At 39.5% G+C, this 24,450-nt stretch overlaps 1 protein-coding gene across 4 annotated transcripts in view; it reads left to right on the top strand.

Annotated features, from left to right (window-relative positions):
- NTN4 (netrin 4) overlaps positions 1–24,019 on the top strand; it is a 188,178-nt gene extending 164,159 nt beyond the window's left edge. For 2 of the 4 annotated variants that reach the window (XM_074226617.1, XM_074226616.1), the window contains exons 6-10: positions 6,700–6,916; positions 8,610–8,725; positions 13,440–13,508; positions 18,351–18,521; positions 22,439–24,018. In XM_074226617.1, the coding sequence (XP_074082718.1) occupies positions 6,700–6,916; positions 8,610–8,725; positions 13,440–13,508; positions 18,351–18,521; positions 22,439–22,575 (710 nt within the window). In that variant the 3' untranslated portion in view covers positions 22,576–24,018. Of the gene's footprint in view, positions 1–6,699; positions 6,917–8,609; positions 8,726–13,439; positions 13,509–18,350; positions 18,522–22,438 lie in introns of all 4 variants that reach the window. The other 2 variants (XM_074226614.1, XM_074226615.1) reach the window with 2 other exon arrangements.
- The last annotated feature ends 431 nt before the right edge of the window (positions 24,020–24,450 follow it).

Below are 24,450 nucleotides of genomic sequence, written 5' to 3'. Positions count from 1 at the left end.
ATAAGATCCCAAGACCATCAAATCATTATACTGCCATCCATCCTTCTCTCTGGGGCATCATAGATTGCACTCAAAGCATTCAAGTGGACTCCTGAGTTCTAGTAAGATTCTCTAGAAGAGAAAACAGTTATTGACCATTATAGTAAGGGGCTTTAGAACCTTAATGAAATGCTTTTGCAGGGGCAGCTAGATGATGCAATGGATAGAGCACCAGCCCTGGAGTCAGGAAGACCTGAGTTCATATCCAGCCTCAGACACTTAATAATTACCTAGCTGTGTGACCTTGGGCAAGTCACTTAAACCCACTGCCTTTCCAAAAATAAAAACAAACAAATAAAAAATACCTTTAAAAACTATTAGCTTAAGATATTGGTTATCTAAATGTGAACACCTTTGCCCAGTGACCAGAAAGTGGACCTCCTACTGGAAGAAATAAAAATTATCAATCTTAGCATCATCACTAAAAACAGTCTCTTTGAAGAGAAAAATCAAAGAATTGTTTTTTATTGTATGTTTAAAAAAGGAACAATAAACATCATATCATGAGAATAGTCACCTAATATTTTAGTGCTCATAATATAATCATTTGTAAAAAAACTGCTGTGAAATTAACTGTGGATTGTGTATCAAAATCTGTCGTAGAGACTGAGGAGGTAGAGAAATTCTCTGAAAAATTCAGACCTCCTATTTATATTCTCATATGTTTTGATAGTCACTAGCTTCAAAGAAAAGTTGTGCACAGGTGAGAATGGGAAAAAAATGGAAAAGATGCTTCAGGAGTAAAAAATGAGAGTGGATAAAGACCTATTAAAATGTACAGAAGCTCATGGCCATATGTGATATACACTTTCTTCTTTCAAGAAGAGAGTTAGGATAGACTAGATGTGTTAAACAACAAAATAAAATCACCCCAAAAAATTGAAATTGGTGACACTGATTACCAGTGTGAGAGTCAAATGATTTTATGAGTATAGTTAGACCATCAAATTTTTAGAACAAGAATCAAAATTAATTCCAATTAGGAGACATCAGGGAAAAAGTATTGGATTTACCAGTTATGCCACTTCCTACCAGTGTGACCTTAATGTAGCTAGTCATTTAATCTCTCTAGGATTCTACTTCCTTAACTGTAAAATAAAAGGGTCAAATGAGACAATCTCCAAAGTTCCTTCCAACTCTAAACGTATTATGATCTTGTGATCCTAAAAGACAAAAAAGAAAAGAAAAGCACAGTCTTGGGACAGCTAGATGACACAGTGGATAGAGTACCGGCCCTGGAATCAGAAGTACCTGAGTTCAAATCTGGTCTCAGACACTTAATAATTGCCTGGCTGTGTGACCTTGGGCAAGTCACTTACATAAATAAAAAAATTTTTAAACAGAAAGAAAAACATAGTCTTTGATGTAATCACAACATGACTTGTTGTTACTAATGCCAAAAATACCAAATCAATTTAAAACCATGTCAAAACAGACTATTATTTCCTAAGGAAGTTTAACCAAAATAAATTAATCACACCAACAAAGAGACTTAAAAAAAAAACCTAGAAACTACTTTGGCCGGCAAACACATCATCTCCTTGCAAGGCAGAGAAATATGATAGCCAAGTATACCACCTATTTAGAATACAACCTTTTTTTTGCAAAATCTTAGGAAGACAATGGAAAACTCAGAATAGTGTCATCTCATAAATTAAGTGAAGAAAGGGGGGAGGGGACACTTTAAGAAGAACTTGGCAAGAAATATAAAAAAGTCATTTCATCCCAGGTGCATTTCAGGAAATAACTGGAAGGATGATAACACACTAAAGAAAAATGGAAAAGACCTGGAAAGATTTTTAAATTGCTATTTTTACCATCAGAAGTACCACATTTGGGGTTCTGAACATTCTAGTTTTGGATGAACTTCTGTAGAAAATTAAAGTGACTCTGAAGTAAACAAAAATGGACAGAGCCACTAAACTTGACCTAAGTTCAATTTTTTAATTAGTAGTGTGAAAGAAACTTCTTGTAAATTGTTTAGTAATAAAAAAAATTTCTTTGAAAAGGGTCTCATACTAATTTAACTTGTGTTAAGTTTGGACTATTTTGTGTTCAATTTTCTTAGAATGAAAAAACTATATGAAATTAAAAAATACTTTAAAAATATGTTTGGGCAGTTAAGATGCTATAAACATTTTCTTTTTAAAATGTAGTTGGACAACAAAAGTTTGGACAACCCAGGGAAAAAGTTTGGGGGGTAAAATGTGCACATTCCTTTTATGAGCAATTTGCCATTGTAGACATGGCCACACAGCTTTCTTTTCAATATGTTAGGCTGCCACTTGAGACAACATGCTGTCTTTTAAGGACACCTCACCACAGCTGTGTAAACGAAAAAATAAAATAAAATGAACAATTAAGAGCTATGCTATTTAAGAGCTAATTCTGGCTTTTCGATTGGTTTTTAATGTATAATAAAGAGAAAGTAGCTACAGCCAGAGATTTATGTTACTTCAATTGGACTTTTTTTCTAATAAGGTTCATGAGTTGTTTTTGTCTTTTTTTAGTGATTTTGGCAGTTAGCTGTGGAAAACGAAGTGCCTAGACCACATCTCAAGGTTAAAGTCAGTGGGAAATAAAGATTGGAAAAGTATCATTGAGAGTCAGATACTACCTTGGCCCTGAGCTTGAAGAAAATAAGAAATTTAGTTGGATGTATGTCAGATGTTAACTGCTTTGCAAACTTCAGGAGATAGGTATGCAAGGCAAGCCTCAGTGTGCTACACTGGGAAAGTATGCCCTGAAAGGTATTGGAGCCTTCTGCCTCAAGCTAGTTTTACATAGTTTCTGGCTGGTATTTTTATCTTGTAATTATGCAAAAAGTCATATTGGTTTGGAGGACTGAGAGGGCTGTTGGCATAGATGATGGAATCACATTCCCTTCTGAATTAAGGGGTTATTCCTAAAATGAGTGTAGATCTTTAAAAAAGGCCCACAGTACACGAGGTCAAATACTATAAATGCTCCCAGCATTCAATCAGACCTCAAGATAGAAAAGATGCTGCACTCATTATGTTCTAAGAGTCAGACAGCATGAGATTTCTACATTCAAGCTGAGCCTTGTTGCTATGACCCTGTACAACAATCCTACATTTCAGAGCTTCCATGGTAACTAAAACACCTGAATCCTCTCTGTTTGATGACATCCAAATTAGGACAATGTCACATTTTGGCCAGGGTTTTTCATTTAAAGTCATCTTCCATACTAATTGGATCATTCATTGATGGATTCCTATTTTAATATCCAGACTTTCTTTGTTTCATTTTAACAAAGGAGAAACTTAGGGTTTCTGTCCACATGACATGCCCAGAGTTTTACATAATAAAACCCAATTTTAGAAAATGGGATAAGGAACCTATTCTAAAACTAACAAATGACAATAAACAAAACTGTATGCTTGGGAAATATAATATAGGTGACGTAGAAACAAGAGATATCTGCATTTCTCCAAGACCGTTCTACTGAGAAGCTCCAGGCATCCTAATTAGATCCTTACATTAAATCTTTTTTTTCCCTGATCAAAATATGAGACATCCTACTACCTTTCTACAATTGCTAAAGTTAAATGAGTTCTTCATCACCACCTTTCAAAAAGAAAATATGCATTTAGGATCTGATAAAGGAAGTATTTAACGATTTGTTTGATGTATGGAGTGTTAGTCTACTATTCTGTACTGTTCGTAGTAAAAATTTTCATTTTCAGTAAAACATAAGACAAATTACTTTAATTATGATAGAAAATCAAATTAGGTTATCATTCCCAGGGTACATTCTAGGTTCAGATTCTTGTAGGGGGAAAAAATCAGTCATAAACCTGAAAAATTGACGTTTTTCATTAGCATTATGTCTGCTAGTATCTGAAAGAATTGATTAGGGGTTTCCTATGGGTCCTAATTAGCTTTTGGGAATATAATACAGTGGGAGACAAAAAATGGGAACTCATGGAGCTCTAATGGAGGAGAAACCCTAAACAACTATGTACAGTCAAGATGTGTACTGGGTAAATTGGAGATAATTTCAGAGGGAAGACACTAGCATTGATCAGGATCAGCAAAGGCTTCATGCAGGTGAGATTTTAGAAGGAAATCAGTACCAGGAGAAAGGAGAGAGAGAGAGAGAGAGAGAGAGCATTTCAGATATAGGAGCCCAACAGTGAAGAGAGACTGAGTCCGGAGATGGAGTGTCTTGTGCAATGTGGCATGAAGTGAAACATGCCTGGAAAGGTTGGAGGGGGTCAGGAGGGGAAGGTTTTTAAAAAGCCAAACAGAGCCTTGAAAGAAGGGATAGGAGGCAGTCCCAGCCGATCCCTTTTACAGAGGTGGGAGGCCCACAAGTGTTGCATACTGCCAGAGTTCCAGACTTTTTAAGTGTATTAGTCAGACTAATTTTTTTCTCTTTTTTTGTCTTTAAAAATAATATTTGTTATATGGAACAGCTCTCTGAGAAAAAGAAGCATATGGGAGGAGGGGGAACTGGTGTGAAAAATATAGCAATAAATACTTTCAAATGGAAACAAAAGCAAAGTAAAATTTTATATTTGATTCTAGAGATAATGAGGTGCTATTGGAGTTGAATGATTAGGGGCTGAAGGTAGGGTGGCATGTTCAAATCTGTGCTTTAGTAAGTTCACTTTGGCACCTGAGTTGTCTGTTTTCTTACCTTAGTGCCTACAAGGAGTGCTGGCATTGTCATTGGATTCCATTTAAGTTACCTCTGAGCACATTCTAAAGGAGGGAGGTGAATCTGAGCAAGCAGAAGAATTAGAAATCACAATTAAAAGTGGCCCAGTATGACCCCTGACTTTGACCGTCCCTAGATTTGTATTCCCTTAATTCTATCAGATTAATGTCAGCAGAAATCCACCAGGCAATAATCCTTGCCTCCCCCATGGAAAGTGAGAGGGTGAAGAAATAGAGTCATGGTTCTGAGGCTCTTTTCACTCCCCTCCATCGTGTGTCTTCTCCATAGATGGAACTTCCATGTAAGGAAGAATACAAGAAATCTTACCCAGCCCTGACATGGAAGGGTGTCAGAACAAGGCGACCCTTGGAATACATGGAGGGAGAACAAGCTTGCTCAGTTGGGGAGGTGCGTCCAAGAGCACACCTGCCAGAGACAAGCTAGGAATCTCCTTGTTTTATACCATAGTTTTGCTGCAGTTACAAAAGTCCAGACTATTAGATACAACCCAGTACTAAAAAATAGCAAAATGTTGGTGGCCTAAGACTGTGAGAAGTCCCCTGGTCTGAACCCTGAGATTCTCAGGCTGCATGTCTAGAACAGGTCCTAGTCCAATGGACCCCCTAAACAGGAATGCAAACGCTGAAGAGCATCCAAAATATTTTGATAATGGACACTCTGGAAAACCTGAAGGACACTCATTTATGAGCTAGAAGTCCCATGAAATACCTAGACTGACAACCCACGTGGCTCCTCTAAAATGAACCAGAGCTAAAGGTCATCTTCATTCCTCTTCCCAAGATCAGACTAGGGATTTTGAGATCGTTCAAAGGCAAATGACCACCTAGCCATCCAATGGCTAATATGCTCTGGTTACAGAATACACTAAGACATGAGGTGCTACTCAAGCTAGCAATTTCCCTGAACAATGACGAAGCTGTTTTTGCCGAAATGTTTTTCTTTTCTCTTACTTAAAATTATTGCCATATGATGGACTCGCTCATTCCATCAGCGCAACCATCAGGGACAGTTTGGGGCTGTCTGCCATTGAGAATACCATCTGTATCCAGAGAAACAATTGTGGAGAACAAAGACCACAGACTATTACATTTAATTTAGGGAAAAAAAAACTGATATCTTCTTATCAGATCTTACTATCTCTTATACTTTATGTTTCTTCCTTAAGGATATGATTTCTCTCTCATCACATTCAATTTGGATCCATGTATACCATGGAAGCAATGTAAAGACTGGCAAATTCCCTTCTGTGGAGGGTGGGGGGAGGGAAGTAGGATTAGGGGAAAATTGTAAAACTCAAAATAAATAAAATCTTTAAAAAAATTTAAACTCTGGTTACTAGTCATTGCTTTTCATACAGATATAAATAATTTTAATGTTACCATAGTTTCCAAGGACAAATTATTAAATTGCGAAGATATTTATCAATCGAAGATACATCATGTAGTTATGATTCTGCTGAAGGAATTTCTCAGGACTTTAATGAGAATGGGAGTCAGGGATTGGGCCAATGGCTTCAATCATAAAGGAAATTCTCAAATGAAGAAACACTTTCCATCAAGATAGGTTAGTATCAATTCTACAACTTATTTTTAGAGAGGTGTCAAACTCTGCCAAAAAAAATTAAAATGCAACTGGGGAATGTTTAACAAAATAATGCAACAAAAAAAATATTGCCATATTCAGTTCTTTATTTTCTGTTGATAGGAAGAGAATTCAAAAAAGCAGATAACAGAAAAACGACATGTGGTTTTGTTGTTTGGAGTTTGATTTTGTTTGGGGGTTTAGGGTTAGATTTTTGGTGATGGTGGTTTTGTAGTTGGTTTGCCTTCCTGTGTACATACCAATCAACATGAACCTTTGTGGGTGTGCTGATTGACAATGGGAATGTCAGCCTGGCTCGTGGATAATCCATAACTCATTTTGAGTTGAAGATATTTTGTGTGTGATCTCTCAAGCAGCGTGTTCCTGTCACCCCATTGGGTCAGCCGTTCTTCCCTTCAGCTCAGCGTCCTTCTGTGATCCCAGCAACGGTGACTGCCCTTGCAAACCTGGAGTGGCAGGCCCTCATTGTGACAAGTGTATGGTAGGATACTGGGGTTTTGGAGAATACGGCTGCAGACCGTGTGACTGTGCCGGAAGCTGTGACCCCCTCACTGGGGACTGCATCAACAGGTGAGCTCTTATTTCTTTTGTAGATCTAGAAAGTTATTAATAATATAGAAGATGCTTCATAATTGGGGGCAGGTGATTTGGGCTTAGTTGGTAGGTCTCCTTATGGTTGGGTCTCCTATAAAAGAATTTTCACAGGGTTTTGGGAAACACTGAGACATTTTCCCCATTATGTTGTCAGATGAATGATTCTACCTGATAACAGATCCTGAAATCCAAGATAAAAGCTTCTCTGTTAAGTTTCTGTAAAGTAGGCATCCTGGTGTAAACTCTGGATACGCCGGATCCTTTCTACCAAGGCCTAAGAAACATTTCCCACTTAGACAATATACTGCAGTAAAAAGAGGAGGACTCCAGAGACCTGGGCTACATAGTCCTTCTTCCCATGTCCCCTCATGACTTTGACTTTGCCTTCTCTGAAGCACCATTTTCTAAGTTGCATAATAGGCATGACACTACTCACACTATCTACTTCACAGAGTTGTTACAAGAATCAAATGAGAAAATGCTTCATAAATAGTAAAGCTCCATACAGTGGGAACTCTTTTTAAGAATTATAGTGTTAAATTTAATTGGGACTCAATCCACCATGGCTCTCAGTGCCTAAAGGTCAGATGTGTATGAGTTTAACCGTTTTGTCTTCTCCCCAGCCAGGGTTGATTCCTTAAGGGGAAATGTGGGGCATCTCGGCTCTGCAAATGACTTCAGTCTCCATTAATGAGTTTCCCCTCAGTTTTAGGAGATTGGTCTGCCTCCTAGTTCCATGTAGCCACTTTAACACGGATTTATTTCAGAAGGCGTAATCATAGATATAGAAACCAAGAAACCAAGTCACCCCAGTGCAAGGGAGGCCTATTCCCCTCCTCTTTGCACTACCTCAGTCTCTGGAAAAGAGAAAGGGATTGTTTCATAGTTTAGCTCAGTTCCCAGAGAGCACAATCCCAGTTCCAAGTCCAGATCCCCCGGGATTCAAGCTCCAGGCTCCCTGGCTTCTTCCGACTTCAATACAGGGAAGGCTGGCTGCAGGCCTGGCTCCAGAGTCTCCAATGGCTTGAGCTCCTGGTCCCCTTGGGAATCTCCTCCGGCACCTGAAAGCAAGCAGGACAAGCAACAGAAACGGACAATCCCAGGCCTATTTCTCAGAGCCTATTTCTCCCCAGTTCAGTTCTCGGAATCCTCCCTTTGGCTGAATTGGGATCTTCACTCTCCGGATACAGTAGTTAAAACTGCCCAAAAAGAGAGTAATAGAAGCACATGGCGAAACAGAGAGCTGGCAGAGGTCTGGGCAGTTTTGAAGATGCAGGCAGTCAGGCAAAGGGAGCTACCCCCACTCCGCCTGGGACAGCAACTTCCTCAGGTTATACACTTCAGAGAATTTCTGGATCAAGGAATAGGAACACTATTGCACCTTACTATAGGGTCACATGCAGATTTCCAAATTGTTTGGACCAATTCTCAGCTCTCCCAACAGTAACTTGATAATCATGTTCTCCACAACGTTGGGTTTTTCCATCTTTGCCAATGTGATGTGGGTACAAGATGGTGGTTCATTTTCAATTTTCATCTCTCTGATTCCTGACTCTAAACACTTTTTCAGCTGACTGTCATTCATTTGTGCTGCTTCTTCCGTGTTCTGCCTGTTTGTGGCTTTTGACCAATGTGACATATCCTTATTCATAGTTTGACTTTATTATAGCAACACAGACATTGACTGGCACCATGAACTGCCAGACTTCCACCCTGCGTTTAACCAGAGTGAACCAACCTGGGAATGGGAAGATGAACAAGGATTCTCAGCTCTTCGACATTCGGGTGAGCAGGATGATTGAGTCGACTTTCTTCCCTCCTGGCCCAGTCCCAAGCAATAGTACATTTAATGCCCAAGGGTAGCAACTGGGCATGCAGTGGGTGTAAAAGGCAGCATAAATAATGGTCCCCTTTAGTTCTGGGGTAATGAGACAAAATTTACCATGCAAGTGTGCCGCTCAGAGTAGGGGGGTAGCATGAGTGAGAATAAAAAGGCCTATGGAGCAAGGACTAAGGGTCCATCACAAAAACAAAAAATTATATCAGAGTTTAGAAAAGAAAAAATATCAGTAGTTACTACCAAAATGTTTTCCCCTTAATGCCAACTAATTTGATTTTATACATTTAATTGAAATTATTTACTGTTCATTTAATGAATGGTTGAAATATTCTTCCATAATTTTAACATAATGTCATTTACAGTTCTCTGACTCTACTATAGCCTTGTCATCTGCTATGGAAGATCTCCGAGGATCAGACTTTAAATCTACGTGACATTCAGTTAGTCAATTATGTGTGGTGCTAGGAGCTGGCATCAAATCAATTAGGCCTGTACCAGAGTGCTGGCACCAGAGTGACTCCAGACTCTCCTATCCCCGCCACCAGCTGTGCTGTCTGGGATGGCCCTAAGGACTAACTGGAATGCAGCTGGGGGAGCTCCAGCCTAGAGCAGTTATTGTTCAGCTTCCTCCTAAACAGCTGTCTTCCTCTGGGTGCAGAGTAGCCCCCCTGGGCACCCCCTTTCTGCAAGGAGCCAATACCAGGTCCCAAGCATGCAAGTGTGGCAACACAATGAGATGTCTCCCTACCCATATCAAGGAGTCATCGTACCAGGGAGGGGAGAGTCATATCCAAGGAGTCATCGTACCAGGAACTTAGGGCCTATACCAGCAGGTTAGCCTTAATTCTCACAACTTCTTGTGAGGTTAGAGAAATATTTCACTTCCTGAACAACTAAATTGGTTTTGACCAATACTACAGTAGTGCAAACAGTTCTATTTAACTTTCTAATAACCCAGTATAACAAAGAAAGGGGTTTTTTTTCCCCTTCCAGTTTTAGTTTTTGAAAAAAAAACCATGACAGAGTTGAAATCTAACCAACAAAGTTTTATCCTGGAGTTGTTTTTAATCTTTGAGCATCATAATTTCTGAAATTCTCATTCCAAAGCCTCTGCATGAATTGACTTGGGGTTCTCAAAGGCTAGGCCAAGAGTGGAAGCTGTGGCCGAGCCCCTTGCCTATGGGCTGGATGACAGATTAAATGTCTTGTCCTCTAAGGACCACCAAGATGGCTCATTATCAGGTAGACCCAAAGGTAAATATGTTTAGACAAAGCAATTCTCAAACCATCTAACAAGTTAAGGTGAAAGGGCTTGCAAACTTCATCAGTAAAGGAAGGGTCCACAGGGATGAAATCCGGGATCTTAGGCAGCCAGATGGTACAGCAGGCAGAACTCTGGGCATAGGAATAGGAAGACCTGCCCAAGTCACAATAACTGGAGACTCTGAACAAGTCTCTTTACCTCTCTCTGCCTCAGCTTTCTTCCTTGTAGTAGGGATTGAAGGGTTGATTTGAGCATCAAATAATATCATTTATGTAGAGTGCCCTATAAACTTTAAGTTGCTATAATAAACATTAACTCTCCTCTCCCCTCAAAAAAAAAAAACAGAAAAAGACCATATAAAATATGGTGCAGGAGACTTGTTAGGTTCTTGGCTCAGCCAGGAATTGAGTGTGGGACCTCAGTCTAGTCCCTTTGGGATTGACTTTCATCATCTCTCTATTAGGGGTTTGGATGAGAAATCCCAGGCCTCTTCAGACTCCAAAATTCTAACAGTTATGGAAAATGCTGCTATTGAGTTCTTCTGAAAGAGATGTGTCAGCAAGCTGCCAAAGAGAGGTGCCACTGTTTTTACAGGTCCAAGGCTGAAGAAAAGAGCTTCACCTCTTGGAGTGCAGTATGGCCTTGGGAGATTATCTGGCATGCCTTTGTGGAGTCCTTAGAAGGCATTGTACTCTACTCTCTACATCCTTGAAAGGAGCCTGCTGTTTGTTAGGAGACTTTTTTCTCTTTACCTGTCTAATTCTATTACTCTAGTCAGCAGTGATTTCCTCTTTTAGGAGGAGAACCAGAGACTGGTGGCCCAGTTGGGATGCCTGTAGATCCTACTGACAATGAGCTGCAGTTGCATTAATAACTGATAAAAACATTAATTGCCAACTTTTGCCACGTGCTTTAAGGTTTACAGGTGCTTTGCATACATTATTTCATTTGATTCTCACCACCCTGGGAAACAGATGCCCTTATTATCCCCATTTCAGAGATGAAAGAAATTGTGAGGCAAACAGAGGTTAAGTCACTTGCCTCTGGTTCCACACCCTTTCCATAACACTAGTAACCTTTTCCTAGTCATCATAGAAATATTAGAATTTTTAGAGTTTGAGGACATTTGGAATATCTAATCCAAACCTCTCCTATTACAGACAATGAAACTCAAATCCAAAGCAACATGTCCAAGGTCCCACACTAGTCCACAGCGTAGCCTAGAAACCAGGCCTCCTGCCCCTTATCCCATTATTCTCCCCTGGTTTTCGTTTGTTGGGGAGAAAGGAGAGGACTCTGCATTGGGAACAAACTAGAATTCCATTGGTATTCAGGACTAAGATGAATTAGCAGATCTGCAATTTATGAGGGTCTGGGCACCGAGAGATTGTGAGTTGCCCAGGCTTTCCGTGGTTTTTCTGCTATATCGGCCCGGAACCAAAATAACTATTTTCTGTAAAGCTGTTTGGTCATGGCTATAAGTTGATGTTCTTAAGCTGAACAAAAAATGTTAGTTCTCCCTCTCCTAAGCATGAAAACAAATGTCGGTTTATATTCCATCAAATTCTCTGAACTCTGTATAGGTCCTTAGCTATTCTAAGACAACCACATACCCATCAACCATTGTTTAAAAGGATTTCTCAGCCAACATGGTTTTAAATTCATGGATTTTTTCTCTCAAAAAAGACAAAAATTTTCCTTCATCACATGTCACAGAAAAGCAAGAAGAGTCATATAAATTAAATAATGTTTAAAGCATGAGATTCAATCTCTAGCATTTTCTATCCAATTTCTCACATTCATCCCAGACTTTCCCCTGCTATGATTTCATTTTCTAAACTAAATTTATTGTCTAAACTAAATTATTTTTCTGCTAATGTATTAATGTAACTAACTCAATTATTCTTCCTATTATCAATACCTTTCACTCCTCAGGCTTCTTTCTAGAAGAGGGAGGAGTTTAAGACTGGACAAAATATGCAAACGTGAAAATAACCAAAAAAGGTCAGCCCTTGAATGGACTCAAATAATTTTCAGCTTGGCCCTGAGACATCTGATGACCCATTGGAGGGCAAATACCCATCCCACTCCATTCATAACAAAATGTTCTCTTCTCACATTACAAGCTCCAGATCCTCCCAATCCCAGCCCCTTTCTGGATTCACCTCTTCCTCTCCCTTCTAGCCGAAAACCCACGTGAGGCATTTCAACCAACCTCCTCTACCTAAGACCCAAATTCCCTTTACCCTCTTGAACTTGTGATGTCTTTGCCTTACCAACTCCAATAATAAATCCCACTGCCTTTTCTGCTTCTGTTCCCAGAATAACTAAAGTCACAGAACCCAAGCAGATTGACTACACACCAAAATCATGCGATTTAACCTCAAACTAGGACATCAGCACTCGCTGGAAATGTAATGGTCTCCCTAGAACATTTTTTTTCAGTCATTGTTCTATATCTTTGTGCTCTTCTCAATGCCATAATCCAACATCAGTTCCCTTCATTCTCAGTGGATTATCTAGCCTTAGAAGATACAAGCTCCTTTAAGGTCTCTTTTCTCCATCCCACCATTTATTTTTCTCTCCTGTCTTGTTTTTTTTTACACTCTCCTCCTCTTTTGAAGAAAGCACCCCGCCCTTCCCAAGAAAAACTTCTCCAAAGGATCCTTGGTCCTATGGCTTCCACTTTTCTGGCTCTTGCATTATCACCTATTATCCTGTCTCAGCCTCTGTGTTGGTTCCTACTCCTGTGCCAACCTTGTGGTCACATCTGTTCAGTCCTAAAAATTAAAGTAAAAACAAAACTTCACTGGATCCTAAAGACTTTGGTGGGAGAGAGAGAGAGAAAAAAAAAGGGGAAAGGAGGACTAAATCCACTGCTTCCACCCACCACCCTTTTAGGAAAATAGCCAGAATAGTGGAGAGATTAGAAATCTTGGAGAAACTGGGCTTTTTTAGCCTGTAGAAGAAGAGAAGCCTTAAGAAGAATGCATTATCCATCTTCTGACATTTAAAGGACTTTTGATGAGGAAGAAGGATTAAACTTCAGAGGACAAAACCAGGAACATGGGTTAACAGGAGACCTTACCAATCAAGTCTGCCTCAGAATGAGGGGAAATATTACAGAAAGGATTCCTGCTGGTGGTGGGAAATTGAAATTCTGTGACTGTACCTACACTTTCTCTCTTCACCCCTTCATCATCAAATGAATTTAGCTCATGTAGGTGATCTTGCAACTCCATTGTCCTTCTATGGACCTAAATAATTCATATTTGTCCTTGTGGCTGTTGATTTCTTGAATACACTGAGGGTCTAACTTATTACTTGAATTTACTTGTTACCTATTTTCATCTTTATAAGTCTAATGAAGTTGAATCTTTGTTTCCTTTTTTTAGGTAAATGTGAATGTAAAGAACAGTCATTAGGAAACCCCAAAATCTTCTGTGGGATGAAGTATTCATATGGTAAGTTGCAAGAAGAAATCTGTTTCTTTACTCCTGAGAACCATTACTTACTAATTTTAGAATGACTTTAGAAATCAATACTTAGCCCATCTCAGACCCTCATAAATATTTGTCTCATGGAGTAGTCTTGAAGACCTTATCATAGGCTAGACCTGTAATGGACCAATGTAGAGAGTGATGTGCTCACCAAGAAGAAAATTTTATTGTGTTGCTGGCAAAAAGAACCTCTGGCAGTACCATGCAATTGTTAACAATCAGATGAAACTAATAAATGGGGAACATTTTGAAACGAAAATAAATGTTTCTGACATTCAAGCCCTTTATTACTCAAATGCAGGTAGTAGGGAGCTACTTAAAACTGTATTACATAAACTGGAATAAATGTGACCAAGCAGATTTTTTTTTTTACTGTTTCCCAAAAAAAAAAAAGTTTAATATATACAAACCATTTACTGTGAGACCAGAGGATCTAGAAACCAGTTCAACCAGTAAATCCCTGCTCTCCTTGCTAAATAGAAATATATGGTGGCCAAAGGCAACAAAGATTTAGAACATAAACGCCTTTGTAAAATCTTATGGGGGGAGATGGTGGAAGGTTATGAGCAGCCACATCTCATAAAACAATGAGAAGTAGTGGTGGGAAAAACCATTTTAAAGAAAACTTGTCAAGAGACCCAAGTAAGAAAAGCCATCTTGAGGGCATTTAAGGACGTAACTGGAAGGAGAATAACACCCAGGTTAAAAAAAAAAAAAAAAAACAGAAAAAGGCTTCCAAAGGTTTTTTTTTAACATACCCATTTTGCCATTAAAGGCAGGACCACCATACATGAATTTCTAACATCACAAACCCAGATGTCCCATATGAGGAAATGGAAATGCCACTGAAGGAAGAGCTGAGAAAAGAAGCTAAACTAGACTGTGTGTGTGTTTGTGTGTATGCATTATAGAGATATATAAAGGTGGCTTATTGAAATAATGCAATTTTGAGACCCTAAAGGATTAATAATCACAACTTTCTGTAAAAAGGGGAAGACAAAAACCTCATTCAACCATCCTTGCTATTGTCCCAAATCTCTCCTCTTGTTTTTGGCTGAACTCCCTGAGAAAGCCTTCCACACTTGGTGCTTCTACTCGTCCTCCTCCCACTCCATTGATTGTAAGCTCTCTGCTGTCTGATTTCTGATCTCATCATTCATCCCAAACTGCTCAGTCCAAAGTTACCAGAGATCTCTTCATTGCTAAATCTAATAGTGTTTTATCAGTCCACATCTCTCTTGATTTCCCCACTGCCTTTGACATTGTTCACCCTCTTCTCCTTGATACTCTCTCTTTTTTCTAGGTTTTCCTGATTTGCTCTTTTCTGGCGCTCCTACCAGACTGATAGCTCCTTCTCAGTCTCCTTTGTTGGACCTTCATCCAGAGCGTGTCCACTAAGTGGAGGGATTCCCCAAGGCCCTTTTCTCTAAACTGTCAGAGTTGGTCATCTCATTACTTCCTATGAAGTAAATGATTTTCAGGTCAGCCCCAACTTCTCTTCTGAGAGTTTGCATCTTTAGTTTGTTTTTACTAACAGCCTCTGAATACACCTCAAACTTGAGATGTCCAAAACAGAAGGCAATACTTTCCTTCTAATCCTCTTCCAGACTTCTCATTTAATGATAAGAGCACCCTTATTCCCCCAGGCAGCTCAAAATCTCTGTCATCTTCCAGTCTTCTCACTCACCCCCATCTGTCCAGGCTCTTGCTAAATCTTAAGTGTTTCTACCTGGACAACCTCTCTCCTCTATATTCCTTCCTCTCTACTCCTTCAGACATAGACCCACTGCAATGATTTAGTAGAGCATAACTCTAAAGGTTCTCCTCTGACAAGGTCTCTCCCAAACATATGTCAGAATGATGTATAATTTTCTGAAAAGTATAATGAGACAACCCTGTAGGAGAGTCCTCTGAGTTTCATCAAACAAGGCATAATATAGGAAGGTATATACTCACCAAAGGTGTTTACAATATTGTGGATGAGATCTGGTACAGAGTAGAAATTGAAAAGGGATTTCTCATAGATAAGGAATTCCTCCAGATGTTTCTGTTTGTAGACTACATTTTGCTGATTATCTGAAGCCCTAGAACATTATGAAACCTTCTCAGTTTGATCCATTATTACTGATTATCTGAAGCCCTAGAACATTATAAAACCTTCTCAGTTTGATCCATTATTAATTCAAAAAAGTTTGAATTTTGACCATCTACACAGGGAGACTAATTGGATGAAAAAATCCCCCCTTTGTCCAGACTATGATATGTTGTTAAATGGACAAGTTTTACAGCTCACTCACTAGTACATATGTCTTGTACAGACACTACCAATTCATGATGAGTTGGGTCCATAAATAAACAGGAGAAGGTGAGTAGCCTGGATTGTTTTGAGGAAATTACATCACTCCAGGCTTCTCTCTGAAATAAAGAGCAAACACTTTAGCTCTGGCATTTTTCCAGTGATGTTTCATGACTGCAAGTTATAGAATGATGTAGTCTCTGAGAAGACCAAGTTGAACACCTCCCAGAAGGCAAAAGGGTGGGGGAGTGGGAGGGACAGACTGTCATACATTGCAAATAAGGATTTAGGCAAGAAAAGAGACACCCCTGAAAGTCATGAGCAAGGGCTCAGATAAAGAGGAATAGAGGGGTTTACCTTGATGAGTTCTGAGTTTCTGTCTAGCCCCACTGCCCTCCCTTCCCTAGCTCACCCCAGGCACCCCTCGGCACTCAGTGCCAAGAAAGAATCAAACAAGAGCTCAGAACAGAAACTGGCCTTAGAGCAGGGAACCCCCCCCCAAGTCGTGGCATCCCTTGACCAGTCTGGTAAAGCCTAAGGGCCTCTTCTCAGAAGAACATTTTTATTTTTATTTTGCTCACACTGAATATTTTACTTATTGTGAGTTTTACAATTTTCCCCCTAATCTTACTTCCCTCCCTCCACCCCGCACAGAAGGCAATTTGCCAGTCTTTACATTGTTTCCATGGTATACATTGATCCAAATTGAGTGTGATGAGAGAGAAACCATATCCTTAAAGAAGAGACATAAAGTATAAGAGATAGCAAGATCAGACAATAAGACATCAGTTTTTTTCTAAATTAAAGGTAACAGTCCTTGGTCTTTGTTCAAACTCCACAGTTCTTTCCCCAGATACAGATGGTATTCTCCATCACAGACAGCCCCAAATTGTCCCTGGTTGTTGCACTGAGGGAATGAGCGAGTCCTTCAAGGTTGATCATCGCCCCCATGTTGCTGTTAGGGTGTACAGTGTTTTTCTGGTTCTGCTCATCTCGCTCAGCATAAGTAGAAGAACATTTTTAAATGCATAAAATAAAATACAGAGGAAGACAAGGGAAATGATTTATATGGAAATGATTATCAACATATTTAAAAACCAAGTTCAAATTAAGAATCCCTTGTCTTAAGAGTCTTACATTCTAGTTCCCATCTTGTTCTTATATAGGAGTAGCTTGTTAAAATTGAGGGTCATGGGGAAGAGAGCATAGCACTAACCATTTATATAAGCTGCTCTATAGCCAGGCCCTATTCTCAGCCCATAACCAGTAATAAACCCCCCTCAGCCACTCTGAGAAGCCAACCTGCCCTCATCCCAAACACATCCTTTCTCTCTCCCGGCAGTGGGGGGGGCGGGTACCCAGAGCTCCATCTAACTTGAAATCTGGTGCCTTTAGTCTCTCTTGTAGCTCCTTTCAGTCACCTTCCAGAGGAGGGTAGTCCCCAAGCCCACTCTTCTTCCTCTCCCAGTCTCTTTGCAGCACAGTCAGAATTGTTCTCTCCCCTAATCTCGGCTTCACTGTAGACCCCAGACCTCTCAAACCTCCTCACCAGTCATCACCCACCCTGTACCTCCTACCACCAGACCCCTGTGTGGCCTTCCCTGGACCATGGCATCCCAGAATCCTGGCTGAGGAACCCTCAGGAGTCATTGGATGTAGTAGCAGTTAGGACAAGGGTCTCTGAGCAACCGTGCACAGCAAGAGGGAAATAGAGAAAGGACTTCTCAAAAGAACTGGCCCCCATTGGCTCCTCCTGGCTCTCCCCGCTCTCCCCAACCACAACTCCAAACCAGGTCACTTTGCAGAGCAGCCCAGCGGCTCATTTTCACCACTATCAGTGCCACCCCCAACCCCCAAGATAGGCCAATCTCTCCCATCTTCCCTGAGTGACACCTCAGCTCGAACTCATGACGTCCACCCTAGACTTAGCTCCTGTGCCCTTCCTGGACAGTGGCAACCTCGATTTTTGCCTCTTAGGACTTAGCTTAGTGCCTGGCAGGTCACAAGCCCTTCATGAACACCTATGAACTGACTGACTCCAACCTTTCAATCACAGTCACTCATTCAGAAAACACCCATCTAGTACCTGTAATGGATCAGACCCAAAGGCAAAAGAGAATCCTTGTCCTAGAGCCAGGCATGAAAATAGCCACACCACCAGATCCCGAGAAGCAACATCTATCTCCTCTGGACTGTCTGGTTTGCGTCTCTGAGAAGCATGTTTGGTAGAACTCATACTTTAGATCTTGGGTTCCCATAGCCTAGTGATGTGTGTGTGTTGTGATAGAAAGACTGGAACCCTGCAAGAGAAGAGTCGCGTCATCCAGGCAAATGAGAGAAGCCAGTACAAATGGAAGGAAGGGTATTTAAAGAGATGATCAAAGCTATATTTCACATTGATGTTTCCCCTCTGGACTCATCTCTAGGAAATATTCTCATTGCTTCTCAAACTCGAACTGTGTATATGATGCTTTTTTTGCATTTTTCCTTTTGAAATTATATCAATACAGTGTTAAAAATAAAGATTTTATCAGCTCATGATAAAGGCTCTCATGCTGAAGTCAATGTGAAGATCAAAAAAGTGTTGAAATCCACCAAATTAAAGATTCTGAGAGGAAAGAGAACACTGTACCCAGAGTCCTGGACCAACAGAGGCTGCACTTGCCCAATCCTTAATCCTGGTGAGTACTTGGTTTTACTAAAGAAAAAACTGTTGAATACATACTCAGTCTCTACACATGTGCCCTTTGTTATACATAGGTGGGGAAAAACCCACTGAATTTAAAATAGGTGAATTCAGGGATGGCTAGGTGGCACAGTGGATAGAACACCAGCCCTGGAGTCAAGAGTACCGGAGTTCAAATCTGGCCTCAGACACTTAATAATTTCCTGGCTGTGTGGCCTTGGGCAAGCCACTTAACCCCATTTGCCTTGCAAAATCCTAAATAGATAGATAGATAGATAGATAGATAGATAGATAGATAGATAGATAGAGCAGGAAGATGATATGGTATCCATTGAGGGTATTGGTAGAAGAAAATTTGAAGATATTTAAACTTCCTTAAGACTCAGAAAATGAAAAGTATATCTAAAAGATGAGGGAGAAGAGGGCATGAAATAATTCCAGGAAAATTATGTTCAGTCCCCGGTACATGTGACTATCACCTTTTAGCTAACATCTCTGGGACCAGTCGCCTCGTCTAGGTCCCCAGTGTGGCCAGGCCTTCAAGTTATATTAATAACAGATCTGTGTTCTTTGAACTCCTAGCTTCAAAGGAACAAACCAAAACAAAATTATAATAATAATATTAATAATTTTAAAATGAAATTTTCTTCCCCCAAATCTTAAAATGGAGAAAATAAAATAACTTTAAGAATTCCTTTTTGTGTGTTTGTTGCTGCTCCCCCATCTCAATATTTCCTATATATTCTATGCAGATCTACTGATAGAAAGGATACAGTATACTTTTTAAAACATTATACATGTTTCAAGGGGGAACAAATTTAAATAGACCAGAAAATAAGACATTAAATTTTTAACTCCGGAAACTAAAGATCACTAATTAAAGTTATATTTGCCCAATGATTTAGGTTTTTGAGGTTCCTGCCAGCAATAATGTTGTTGCTGTGCCAGGATTTTTTTTAAATGCCCACATTCTTAGGAAGACATTAAAAACAAAAGATCTAACTATCTGAGCCACCCTCCAGGAAGTAGACTGCACTTCCTAATCAGGTTTCTGCCAAACTAACTCAAAAGAATCAACCCGGTTCATCACAATTGGAAACCTAACAGCAGTTATTCAAAGAATTCTGGAAAACATGTTTACTTGCTTTGAAGAAAAGACAAACTGGCCAGCACAAAGGCAGACAGTCTTTTATTTTACTGTGTTTTCCATTTTTACGTCTCAAAGGACTTTAAAGTGATAAGAAAATTCTGAAACTTTCTGTGTCTCCTTATCTCCCAAAGTCTTCTCAGTCACCATTAATAGGGGTTGATGTAGCTAAATGAGCAGACTTACAAATTCAATCTGTAAGCATTATCTACTGTGTCCATAACTCAGCAAGATGGGGGTGGGTACCGATCTAGGAAAATAGATATCAAATGCTTTCAAGAAAACTTAGAGTCAGCTGATTTGATTCCTGGCAGTGCACCTGGGAACCAATCTCTTACCTTCTTACCTCTCAAAAGAAATGAACCTGCTCAACTTTTTCATAGCCAGTGGCAAGAACCCCCAGGTACCTCCTGACCAGTAGTCTTGGAGTTGTCTTTCTGCATCATCCATCGCTAAGCAGAGAAAAAGGAGCTTATGCTCTTTGCAGATCTAGGAGCAGGGGGAGTGGTGGTCTGGATCATTTTAATAAAATACTTAAAGAGCTGTGATTCCATACTGCAGTTTGGTTTTTTTCCTTACCAAGACATACCACAAACTTTTCATGCCTTAAAGTTATCAATTGGTGGTCCGCCATGCCAGACCTCTCTCCCTCCTCATCTCCAGCTCCCAACTTCTTCTAAGCCCCAACAGAAGGCCAGCTTTCTGCAAGAGGCCTTTCCCAGTCCTCCTCCTCCTCCTCCATCTTAGTGTCTTTTCTCTAGATTCTCTCCAACTGATCCTGTACCAATCTTATTGGCTCTTGTATGTTTAGATGGGGAGATCCTGGAAGCAAGGGCTTTTTTTTTTTTTGCATCTTTTTTCTTATTTTTTGTATTCCCAGTACTTAGCATAGTTCCTGATATACAGTAAATTCCAATAAAAGTTGACTGACTGACTACTAGATTTTTCTCTGGGCTTGGCTAGTCTGGGTCTTGGGTAGACTATGCAATGTCAAAGTTTTCAATGTAGCAGAACCTAAGAGGAGGCGACTAGATCACATAGTAGGGAGCAAGCGAGACTTGGAGTCATGAAGACCCAAGTTCAAATCTTTCTGACTGGGTGATCCTGGATAAGTGACAAGACACTTATAACCTCACTTTACCCCACTCCAAAAGGAAATGGCAAACCACCCCAGTATCTTTGCCAAGAAAACCCATGGACAGCATTGTCCACAGGAACAGACCAGCTAGACAACAAGGAACTCAGACTCTGAGCTTGTCCTCTACCATCAGACAAAGAGCCCTAGGTCTTCTACATGCCATATAATTAGGCATCAGAGTAGGACTTTAGTGGCAGATATTAATAAGTAGCTATTATCCCACACCTGCATCAGTAATTGGTTCTAGGAATAAGAAAGATGGTGGCTGAAGGGAGTTGCCAGGTAAATGTCCCAATATCCAGATTGAGCTGTTAGAGTGTGGGTCATTCATGTGATTTCTCCCTCATCTGAAGTGTTTAATTTGAGTCTGGGTGATCACATTCTGGTTGGGTTTTTATGGGAATTCCTTTGCACACATGAGGAGGAAGATGGCAGCAAGAGTCCTTCCACTTCTAAAAAATATTGATATCCTGGGATGAAAGCTGTGAGTACCACAGAGAAAACTTCCCCCGACTTTTAAAAAGATGTTAAGAACAAAAGGTTTTCACCTCCTTTCATGATGGAGGTGGGGAGACTATGAGTGTGGAATGTTGCATATATCCTCAGAGGTGTTTGATGTGTTGGTTGGTTTTATTAAACTAGGTTTTTTTTTTCCTTTTTTTAATCTTTGTTCAGGAGAAGGCTTGCTGGGTAGCAGAGGGGTGGGAGAGGATATATTTGAAAATGAATACGATGTAAAAACAAAAAGCATCCATTTTTTTTAGTGTAAATACTAAAAAAATGGTTTAACTTTTGGTTTGACTTCCCTCCAGGAAGTGGACTACTTCCTAAGCTGGCTTATGCCAAACTTAAGTCGGATTCAACTGAATTCATCACAGTTGGAAATATTATAGCAATTACTCAAAAAATTATTCAAAAGTAATTTATCATGTTTTTGTTTTTCCACTCTGGCAGATTTTGTCTGCCCAATTAGATCTTAAACTTCTTGCAATAGAAATCAAATTGATTCCTTTTATAACCCTCATAGATATGAAATCCCTCATAGAAGCCATTATAAAACCCAAACACTCAATAAATGTTACTTGAATCAACAGTGAATGAATGACTAGATCTGTAACAGCAACAAGAAAAACAAAAGACCTTTTTGTTGATCTCCTATTTCTACATTCAGGGGGTTCTCAAAGGTCCAGATAGGCTCTTTCTAGCCAATTTATTTTTGCAGTATCTGAATCCTTAGTCATAGTTGTGATTATATTTCACAGCTTTTAAACTACACACACACACACACACACACACACACACACACACACACACACACGAAATTATACATGAAAACAGACTTGGATACCCCAAAATGGCATATTTAAAAAAATTTAACAAATATTTTTAACTATTTTCTCCCCAAATTTAATAATTATTTAGGGGGGAAAAAATCAGGCTTCCATCTACTATTAAAATGCTCTGGACATTTAATTGAATGGTGAGTTCTCTTCCTGCTAAAAATGTGACCCAGATCAAATGCTCTTTCTGGCACCCATCTGATGGACCTTGCTCCCTCCAAGAAGAACTGAATCATTGCTGAATCTTTGTCTTTCAAATAAAGCTTCCTTATTTTATCTGCCTTTAGGTTTGGAGTACCTTATTGCAGGACATGAAGATGTAAGAACAGGCAGACTAGTTGTGAACATGAAAAGTTTTGTCCAGCACTGGAAACCAGCTCTCGGAAGAAGAGTCATGGAGATTCTAAAAAGAGATTGCAAGTAAACTGCAAAGGTGTGTGGTCCCCAGTGGCATTTCTCTATGCACAGAATGCAAAGTTAATGGAAAGGAGTCCACAAAAATGAAACCAGAAGGTTAAAAAAAAGTGCCAAAATGCATAGAGAAGAGTTGCAATACATAGGTTTCATCTGCTCCCTTCTTTGGCAAATGTTTAAGGTATATATATGATATCTTTGGGAAAATTTGATGATGTTTTACATAAAGAGATGGAAAGTTAAGCAAGGTGTTGATAACTGGCCTCTAGGACACTATAATAGCATCATAATATTTTACAGTTAGCCATTAAGAGTAACGTATCTGATTAAGACCTACCAGCATCCAAGATGTTACCTGCATTTCATGCTATTTTAAAGTCATTAGCAGGACTTCTACTAAGCACCCCAAGGACCTTGTGTCAACAAAGGAGTTTCTTAAAAGAGCTTTATTTTGTTCACGGTGTATGAACCTTGGTCTGTGAGGTGTTAAATGAATCCTCTCCGCCTGTAAATAATCTTTGTAAAAAGCACTTTACTGCCTACCACTTTGTGATGTCAAAGTTTGGAGTTTTGAACTGAGGGAAGGGAAAGAATCTCTTATTGGAGGTGAGGTGGAACCTACAGGAACTGAAGCACCCTCCAGCACCCTGTAAGTCTCTACACATGAACCTTGACAGAGTAAAAGAGACTATCCATTAAACACTTGGAGAAACTTTCTGAAGATGCAATCTTAATAAAAATAAATGTGTTTGCACTGAAGTCCCAACTTCAGACCAATGTTTAGATTCTGCAGATATATGCTGTGATGAAACATTTTTTTAAAAAATAAATTAAGTAAGAAAAGACTTTAAAACAAGATGATAGGGGCGGCTAGGTGGCGCTGTGGATAGAGCACCGGCCCTGGAGTCAGGAGTACCTGAGTTCAAATCCAGCCTCAGATGCTTAATAATTACCTAGCTGTGTGGCCTTGGGCAAGCCACTTAACCCCACTGCCTTGCAAAAACCTAAAAAAACAAAAAACAAAACAAAACAAAAAAAGATGATATAATCATCAGTAGAGAAGAACTCTGCCTGGATAAAATGAAACAGACCTTAAAGAAAAACCCACTTATTCAACTGCACAAGTCAGCAATTCAAAAATGATCGCGGATATGGAATTTATTTTTATTTCTGTGGTTAGTACATGTCTCAATGTTAAGTTGGTTTTGCTCCATGTCTTTATTTGCAACATATATGGTCATTATTTCTTTCCATTGTTATCATCAATGTATGAGACAGTTCACCAAATAATTACCAATTTTGTCATTATTCATCCTCTGTAATCCTTTTAAATACTACCTACAACCTCTTCTGTACTTGAGTATACAAAAATGAACTTCAATGCTGTAAGAATTGCATTATATCACTTCCTATACAGAACATATTTTTCTGAGGTCCTGTGGACTTTGCAAAAAAAAAAAAAAATTTATATATATATATATATATATATATATATATATATATATATATATATTGTGTGGTTAATTTGTTTTTATATTTCATATAAGTAATAAAAGAATATGATTTTCCTGATCACCATTTTAAAGCGCTTTAGTCTCATATTAGCTCAATTCCAGTTTCCTGCATTGAGAAGACAAAAATATCCACTACTCAGATTTAGATCTGGATGGGTCCTTACAGGCGACCTGTACCAATCTCTTCATTTTAATGATGGGTAAACTAGGTTTAGTCCCATGGGTTAAATGACTAACACACTCAGACAAATAGTAAGTTTCTGTGTGTTCTTTTTCTAAGATTTTGGCTTAACATGGAGGGTGGCCCCAATGGGTTGAGTTTATATGAACATCATCTTCCTTCATCGTCCTCAAGCTCTTGGCTTTGCATG

Source organism: Macrotis lagotis, chromosome 2, assembly GCF_037893015.1.
Source record: "Macrotis lagotis isolate mMagLag1 chromosome 2, bilby.v1.9.chrom.fasta, whole genome shotgun sequence".
In the NCBI taxonomy this organism is placed as follows: Eukaryota; Metazoa; Chordata; class Mammalia; order Peramelemorphia; family Peramelidae; genus Macrotis; species Macrotis lagotis.
Note: the sequence above shows the minus strand (reverse complement) of the source record. Positions and strands in the feature narration are given on the sequence as shown.